At 31.6% G+C, this 8,458-nt stretch overlaps 2 protein-coding genes across 2 annotated transcripts; both read left to right on the top strand.

The window, feature by feature from the left end:
* The first annotated feature begins 50 nt into the window (after positions 1-50).
* Positions 51-1,965, top strand: LOC130507163 (ras-related protein RABH1b). Its single transcript, XM_057001878.1, has 6 exons — positions 51-264; positions 625-695; positions 790-878; positions 980-1,091; positions 1,293-1,383; positions 1,586-1,965. Exons 1-6 carry the CDS (start codon positions 148-150, stop codon positions 1,730-1,732), a joined length of 627 nt encoding a protein of 208 aa, XP_056857858.1. The 5' UTR covers positions 51-147; the 3' UTR covers positions 1,733-1,965.
* A 3,369-nt stretch (positions 1,966-5,334) lies between these two features.
* Positions 5,335-7,561, top strand: LOC130507164 (endoglucanase 15-like). The gene is made up of 4 exons (XM_057001879.1): positions 5,335-5,736; positions 5,835-6,494; positions 6,573-6,854; positions 7,076-7,561. Exons 1-4 carry the CDS (start codon positions 5,500-5,502, stop codon positions 7,391-7,393), a joined length of 1,497 nt encoding a protein of 498 aa, XP_056857859.1. The 5' UTR covers positions 5,335-5,499; the 3' UTR covers positions 7,394-7,561.
* Positions 7,562-8,458: the final 897 nt, after the last annotated feature.

The following is an 8,458-nucleotide window of genomic DNA, read 5'->3' as shown; positions in this document are numbered from 1 at the left end:
AATATTGTAAACTATCCCTAATAGTTTCTAAATTTCACATAAAGAACCCATTGGTCTTACGAATAATTTAACACACTAATCTTCTCCGGCGAGATCTCGAGACGTATCACAGATCCGTCAGGCTAGTTTGATCTCTCGAGGAAATCAATGGCTCCGGTATCGGCACTGGCCAAGTATAAGCTGGTGTTTCTGGGAGATCAATCCGTGGGGAAGACGAGTATCATCACTCGATTCATGTACGACAAATTCGACAACACTTACCAGGTAACTCGCTTCGTTTCCCCGATCTAGTGTATTCGAGATCCATTTTCAAGGACTCGAGATCGATTCAGTGTAATCTGAATCGTTTAGATCATTTGGTACGTAACAGTCTGTAGAATGATCATAGTCGAGGATCGTAGAAACAGTAATGGGAATCTGGACTAGTTAGCTCTGACTAAATCGAAGTAGTTCTCAATTTATGAATGGAAGAGTATATGACCTTGAATTGTAACTGTGATCATTATGTTTTAGGTTTTGATAGTAAGTGGACCATGCTCGCTTAATGCTTATAATCATTATACACAATGTTAATTGCTTTTTTTTTCTCAGTAGTTTATGTTGTTTTTTTTTGGTAATCATCAGGCCACAATTGGTATTGATTTTTTGTCAAAGACAATGTACCTCGAAGATCGGACTGTTAGACTGCAGTTGTGGTAAACCTCTTTTCAAGTTTTCGTATGAAGTTTTTGAGCAGATCTCATGGTTTGGTAAATTTAACTTTTGAGAGATGAATGAAATATATGACAGGGATACGGCAGGGCAAGAGAGATTCAGGAGTCTTATTCCGAGCTATATTAGGGATTCTTCTGTCGCTGTTATTGTCTATGATGTTGCAAGTTTGTGAACCTTCTTACCCCTTTCTCTGTTCATTTCTTCCTCATCAAAGTTCCTTGCATTGTGAAAACTTGATCATTTTGTTTTCCTTTTGAAATTATAGGCAGGCAATCCTTCCTAAACACTACTAAGTGGATCGATGAGGTTAGGACAGAGCGTGGTAGTGATGTCATAGTTGTGCTTGTTGGAAATAAAACCGACCTTGTCGACAAAAGGTATTACTGATTAATCTACCATCTCTCTCTTTACATTTTTCTGTTTCAATCGTGATGTGCAGATTACTGTTCAATAGCAAGTATGTTTACCGTTCCTTGATTGAACACGGTTTCAAATTGTAACCCTTGTCTTTTTGTACTATAATAGTAACCATTGTTAAACCACGTCTTACATTCCTAATAAATTGTTTGTTTTCTCAGGCAAGTGTCAATAGAGGAAGCAGAAGCCAAGGCTCGTGAGCTTAATGTAATGTTTATCGAAACCAGTGCCAAAGCAGGCTTCAACATTAAGGTAACAGAGATCTTCTCTGCCACATATTTGTGAGAATTTCTTAGACAACAACACAAAAAGTTCCTGATAGATTCACTTGAGTCCCATCAATAGTTAATTAACCTAGACTTCTTATTACCAATCTACATTCATACGGTCTCCCGTTGATACTCTCTTTGCAATCAAACGTAATGTCTCTGTCTCATCTTTATATGATTTTTAGGCGCTTTTCCGCAAGATCGCAGCAGCTTTGCCCGGAATGGAAACACTGTCTTCGACAAAGCAAGAGGATATGGTTGATGTTAATCTCAAGTCTTCCAACGCCAATGCATCTTTGGCTCAGCAGCAATCAGGAGGATGTTCTTGTTAAAATTTGCAACCACCACAACAAATTGACAGAGAACAAGAAAAAAAAAAACAGATATAAAGTCCTCGAGCCTTTTTTTTTTCATCAGATTGTTTTAGTTTATGGTCTTTGGATTTTCAAATGCTCTCTGCTTCAGTACTTTTTGTTAGTTTTAACAACTTTTCCCAAAACTGTGATTTGTCTATGTATTGGATTTTATAACTGTATCTTTATAAACTAGACAGACTCTTCTTGTTTCTTCCTTTCATGTTAAGACAAGTGAGTAGAGAAAGAAGCACATCGCAACACCAAAACACAAACAATGTTGCATAAAAAATTTACAAGATTTAAATGTATTGCTGCGTACTAGGTGATTTATATGTATTGTTGGATAGTAACAGTATGCAGTGTACCAGATGGTAAAAAAAATCATTATCAGCGATTATCTCAGTTTAGTAATATAATTTATAACTCGTATATGATCCTTGTTTAATAACACTTAAGTTTAATTTCTATAATTTTATTTTATTGCTTAACAAAAGGTTTTATGTATGGAGAATTCATAGATGATACAAACCACAGCATCCGTGAAAAGTTAGTGAGTTTCTATTATCCCCTATATATTTGTGAGTTTCTATGTATAGTTGAAGACTGATTATAGCTTCTACAATTGTTTTCTAGTCTTAGAATTATATTATTTTTGCACATTGTTTATGAATTAGCTTTAGGTAAATTCAGTCCATTACTTACTAACTTTAAAGTGTTTCAAAAAAAAAAAAACTTAGTAACTTTACTAGTTTTGACTTATGAGTTTAGCTTATTGTGAACGTGAACCTCTCTTTCTTTCTTTTTTCTTTTTCTTTTTTGGACAACTGTGAACCTCTCTTTCAATCACTCATTTATAGTCATCGCTTCGATTGCCTCCACACGAATAGCAGGACGCAAACGGTGTCACTATTACAAGGACTTTTGTCTTTCTATGACATAATATGTTTTCTTTTTCTTGCTCTTGTGTTAAACATGCTACTGTGAAGATGTGTACTTCTATATGATTTTACATATGTAAACTTTATATTTTGATTTTAATTATCAAATGTTTTTACTAATTTAACATTTGTTGATAGAACAACTTTTTATATTAGAATGTATATGCACAGTCAATAGAGATAAAAAAATTAAGTTACAAATTAATATTTATTTCATTCGATCTCGATTGTGTTTTTTGTTTTCTTTCTATATATGTAAAATTTCTTGACTTAGGTCCAATTTTGTTTTATTTTGGAGATCAAACGTAGTTCTTGAATTTCTTACATACTCATCAGCACTAAATTTAAATGATAGGAGGATGAACCCCATGAACTCATAAATTCGAGTGCCGGTGCTGTTTAACTATTTCTATGACAATTATGTTTTTAACTTATTATTCACGGATTCAACTTGTGTTCACGTGCCATAAACTGTGAAATTCATAATTACAAATTACATTTGAAGCTGCCGGAAAAGAAAAATCAGGAGACTCTTCTTCTTCTTCTTTTTTTTTAAACAAAGTACACGACTCTTCTTCATATACAGACTACAGACAATGTACATTATTACATAACTATATATTTACTAGGTGTTTTCCTGCACCATTGCAGTAAAAGATTTTAAAATATTTTTTAATAAATAAATATAATTTTTTTTTTTTTAATATTATAATTTTTCTTTCTTTATCAATATTTTAATATAAATTTGATTTAACTGAACAGTAAAATTAAGATAAAAACAATTTTTTTATCTTGAATTATATTTAAGAATGTGCATGTATATATTTAAATTATAATCTTAGGTAGATTTTTCTTTCTATTTATTTTAATTAAATATATTAAATAAATATGTAAAATTGCATAATTGTCAAAAACTAAAATTAAACAATATTTATAAAATCTGTAGATATATGTAAGAAACTAATGATTTTACGATTTAATTTGATTTTATGATTTAATTTAAATTTTCTAAAAATATGAAATATTTTAAATTTAAATGATATTTTGACTTGAAATGCCATAATTGAATATATTTATTTTTAATGATGATTTATGAGTTATTACCATATTTTAAAAAGTCAAAAATATAAATCGAAAATAAATGTAATATATGAGTTATTACCATATTTTAAAAAGTTTACCAAAAATATAAATTAACATTAATATAATTTTCCATATCATATTAATCTATAAAACATGAAATCAATTTTATTAGCCATGTCACAATTATTAATCAAGATGTTTTCCTGCACCATGTGTAGTGATGAATTTTTTAAAAATTAAATTTTATATTTTAAAATGTAATTTATTATATTATATATTTATTATATTTGACCAATAATTAATATAATATCATTAATTAAGCATAAATTAAGAGAATTTTTTTATTTTAATTATATTTAAAGAATATATATGTATATTAGATAAAAATTATTTATTTCATTTGGTTAAATATATTAAATCAACTTGTACAAAATTACTAAAAATCATATAAAGTTGTATAGTTATCAAAAATTAAAACTAAATAATATTTATATATTTGTAGATATCTAAAAGAAACTAATGATATTACGATTTAATTTTTTTTTAAACTTCAGAAATTTTAGATAATAAAAATTTATAATTATAAAAGTAAAGTTATATAATATTTTCGAATTTCAAAATGTCATATTTGAATATATTTATTTTAGTGATGATTTATGAGTTATTACCATATTCTACAAAGTTTACCAAAAATATAAATCAATATTAAATGTAATATATGAGTTATTGTCATATTCTAAAAAGATTTCCAAAAATATATATCAGCATTAAATATAATTGTCCATGTCATATTTAACCATATGACATGTCATCAATTCTAATAGCCACGTCACAGTTTTTTTTTGTGAAAACGATTGTAGAGAAGACATATGTCAAATCACTTTAAATGTAATATATGAGTTATTGTCATATTCTAAAAAGATTTCCAAAAATATATTTCAGCATTAAATATAATTATCCATGTCATATTTAACCATATGACATGTCATCAATTCTAATAGCCACGTCACAATTTTTTTTGTGAAAACGATTGTAGAGAAAACATATGGTAAATCACTTCTCAGATATAGACTAGGGGATTTTAATTTTGTTTTCAAAGGAATTATTTTAAAGCTGTAAAGGCTATTACTTGGGGCGGCAGATAGTTGGGTAGACAATCATGGGCTCATTCACCATTTGATGAGAAGTTTCACACTTGGAACGTGAATCAACTAACACTTCCATGCTTTTTATAAGTCTATCTTTCTCAGTGTTGAAATATTTTGGAATAACTATTTATCCTCATAAGTATTTGAGATTTTGTACGTTTAAGTATGTTAATTTTATTGATCAATTCTGAAAACTATTAGGGTATGGACGTTTCCACACTCATTATCATATTATATGCAATAGAATCTTCACGCGTTAATCATTTAAATTATTTGCCTCAAAATTAGTTAAAGTTAGCACATAGTTTAGGAATATGTTACCTAATCCGTGAAGATTGAATGCATTGATCATCAGAATAATCCTATATATTAATAGAATAGACTAGAATCAGAAAATAATATATTTCCATTGGCTCCGCTCATGATTCACTTAAATTTTCTGGTGCCAGTTAGAGAATGATACCTATAAATAAGGAAGTATATATACTAGTCATTTTATAGAAACCATTAATCAATATATATACGATATGATCAAAATACTGTATTTTTTTTGTTAGTAAAAACGATCTAAGCCATGTATTGCGTGATAAGACCTAGGTCATCACAATGCTTCCTCACAATCAAAAGCATGTGCATTGTGTTGTTACTATTATCGATTGCTAGTGGAAAAGTTTCTGCAGGTTTAAATTACGGAGAAGCTCTCACAAAGAGTCTTTTGTATTTTGAAGCTCAACGCTCTGGAAAATTGCCATCAGACCAAAGAGTTCAATGGAGAGGGGATTCTGCACCTGGAGACGGTTCTGATGTTCATGTAATCTAAACCCTAATCTTCTTTTACATCTTTACTACCATAATTTGTTGTAACGATTATTTATTAAGTAAAATATTTTGCTAATTGTGCAAATATAGATTGATCTCAGTGGAGGGTATTATGATGCTGGAGACAACATGAAGTTTGGATTTCCTTTGGCGTTCACCACAACGATGCTAGCGTGGGGCAGTGTAGAGATGGCATCTCAGCTCCATGCCCACAATGAGCATCAAAACGTCCTTATGGCTCTTAAATGGGCCACTGACTATCTCATTAAAGCTCATCCAGAGCCCAATGTACTTTACGGACAGGTGGGAGATGGTAAGTTAGACCATGCCTGCTGGATGAGACCAGAGGACATGAACACTTCACATCCACGTCCATCATACCGCATTGATGCTCAGCATCCAGGTGCTGACCTGGCCGGCGAAACAGCTGCAGCTATGGCTGCAGCTTCTCTTGCATTTGCTCCGTCTGATGCAGCCTATGCCAACACACTCATTAGTCACGCCAGAGATCTATTTGAATTTGGTAAAAATCATCCCGGAGTTTATCATGACTCCATTACTAACGCGGCTGGCTTTTACACAAGTAGTGGCCATGAAGATGAGTTGTTATGGGCTGCAGCTTGGCTTCACCGGGCCACAGGAGACCAGATGTATCTCGATTATTTAACACAAGCTTCAAACAGCGGAGGTGTGAGGTACGCTTTCTCTTGGGACGATAAGTTCGTTGGGGCACAAGTCTTGGCAGCCAAGGTAGGTTAATGTGATCTTACCTTAACTTGTAGGTCAAGAAACAAACATTTAACACATTATTTATTCCGCAAATATTAGCTTGTGTTTGAAGGGAAAGTGAAGAACGAAGGGAAGATGGCAGAGTATAAAAGAATGGCCGAGCAGTTTATCTGCAACTGTGCTCAAAAGGGTTATAGTAACGTTAAGAAAACTCCAGGAGGGTTGCTTTGGTTCTTGCCATGGGAAAACCTCCAATACACAGCTACTGCTTCTTTCGTCTTATCAAGTTATAGTAAATACCTTGAGGCTGCACAAGCTTCCGTCCAGTGCCCCAATGGTGTTCTTCAAGCTTCTGATCTTCTCGGCCTCGCACGGGCGCAGGTAAGTCAAGCATTCAGTTTTTGAGTCGGCTCAATGAATATAACATTAAGTGGACTGACCCTGGATTCATATATTAGTTTATTATTATTTAATTATATTTTTTGGTCAAATGTTAAAGTTAAAAGTGTTCAAAAATTAATTTTAAAATTTTCTGCGTGGAAATTCATTCATTCATTAAGATAATAATTTTTTTCATGAGAGGTACATGTTTATGTTACTAGGTAGACTACATACTTGGGTCAAACCCCAAGAGCATGAGCTACATGGTTGGATTCGGGACCAATTATCCTAATAGACCACACCATAGAGGAGCCTCTATAGTGTCAATCAAGAAAGATCCTAAACTGAAGGCATGCAATGAAGGGTGGTACCCTTGGTACAAAACTTCTGAACCGAACCCTAATGTTTTGGTTGGAGCTATTGTTGGTGGACCGGATGTGAACGATGTTTACCAAGATGAACGATCTGATTATCAGCATAACGAGCCCGACACTGTCACAGTTGCTCCTTTTGTTGGTGTTTTTGCTGCCCTCGCATGATCTTAAATAATTACACCTATATGTATTCGTTTTCATCATTTACTGTTTGAGGACCTTATTTCTCCTAGACGCTCTAGCGAGTAATTATCTTCTTTTTCTTGTGTAAGTGTAGAAACAAAGTCAAAATTTGATTTTATAATAACTTGATTTAGTGGGAAAATGATCATTATATTACTAACAGACCAAAAAAGGCACAAACTACAAAAATTAGTATCTATCATATGTTATCTAAATTTCAGGACACTGATCAAGTAATGTGTTCATATATAGCCTTTTGTATACAGTGAACCTTGGGTTAAAATGTATTTGCCGATGGGTTTGAGTGTCTGCAACATTGTGCCCATGATGTCTTATTGTCTTTTATCGACTATTGCTAAAGGATCATAACATAGCTTCTTGGCAAAAGGACGAGCACTTGCAACTCCACCATGATCAGGTGAAGCTACAACCAAATCAGCAGAGGATATGGCTAATGGCTTTTCTTCTAGCTAATCAAGTATCACACAGGCTGTTCATGGATAGTAAGTTAATTAAGAAAATCGCATTATCTAGGTACAGTTTATATCTTTAGTTAACATAATTTATATTTTACCTACACAAATATGAAAATTTTGGGTTATGGTTAATACACGTAAGTAATCTTAATATAGTAGTTTTTTTTGGGGTCAAATATATAGTAGTTCTATATCAAAAATTATTTTGTGTATACTAAATGTGTTGACTTCACATTTAAATCATGTCTTTCGTACATAAAGAAGATTTTTCCATCATGTTGAATCTACTTAAAAAAATAGATTTTAATGATAAACTAGAATTTGACTCGCACTCATGTGCGAGTGTTTGATTTAACTTGTGTTCAACATAAATTATAAACAATTAGTTTTATAAAACATCTCATGTATATTCTTTATATTTTGTAATTTATATAGAGAGTAGAATATATTATTATATTATGGATGTTTGATACTAACTTTTTTATTTGTACATAATATTATATTATACTATTCATATATTAACATGTTGTTTTTCGTTAATTTATTTTATAACTTGATACAATTTGATGTA

Source organism: Raphanus sativus, unplaced genomic scaffold (assembly GCF_000801105.2).
Source record: "Raphanus sativus cultivar WK10039 unplaced genomic scaffold, ASM80110v3 Scaffold4113, whole genome shotgun sequence".
NCBI classification, from domain to species: Eukaryota; Viridiplantae; Streptophyta; class Magnoliopsida; order Brassicales; family Brassicaceae; genus Raphanus; species Raphanus sativus.
The sequence above is the reverse complement of the archived record's forward strand: the minus strand, read 5'-3'. Positions and strand labels throughout refer to the sequence as shown.

What these genes read in the sequence shown, in the direction of transcription:
- LOC130507163 (XM_057001878.1), top strand. Translation starts at nt 148, where the DNA reads ATGGCTCCGGTATCGGCACTGGCCAAGTATAAGCTGGTGTTTCTGGGA. An exon ending in TATTGTCTATGATGTTGCAA is followed by an intron (nt 879 to 979) that starts GTTTGTGAACCT and finishes TTGAAATTATAG; the next exon opens with GCAGGCAATCCTTCCTAAAC. An exon ending in AAGCAGGCTTCAACATTAAG is followed by an intron (nt 1,384 to 1,585) that starts GTAACAGAGATC and finishes TATGATTTTTAG; the next exon opens with GCGCTTTTCCGCAAGATCGC.
- LOC130507164 (XM_057001879.1), top strand. Translation starts at nt 5,500, where the DNA reads ATGTATTGCGTGATAAGACCTAGGTCATCACAATGCTTCCTCACAATC. An exon ending in GAGACGGTTCTGATGTTCAT is followed by an intron (nt 5,737 to 5,834) that starts GTAATCTAAACC and finishes GTGCAAATATAG; the next exon opens with ATTGATCTCAGTGGAGGGTA. An exon ending in CACAAGTCTTGGCAGCCAAG is followed by an intron (nt 6,495 to 6,572) that starts GTAGGTTAATGT and finishes CGCAAATATTAG; the next exon opens with CTTGTGTTTGAAGGGAAAGT.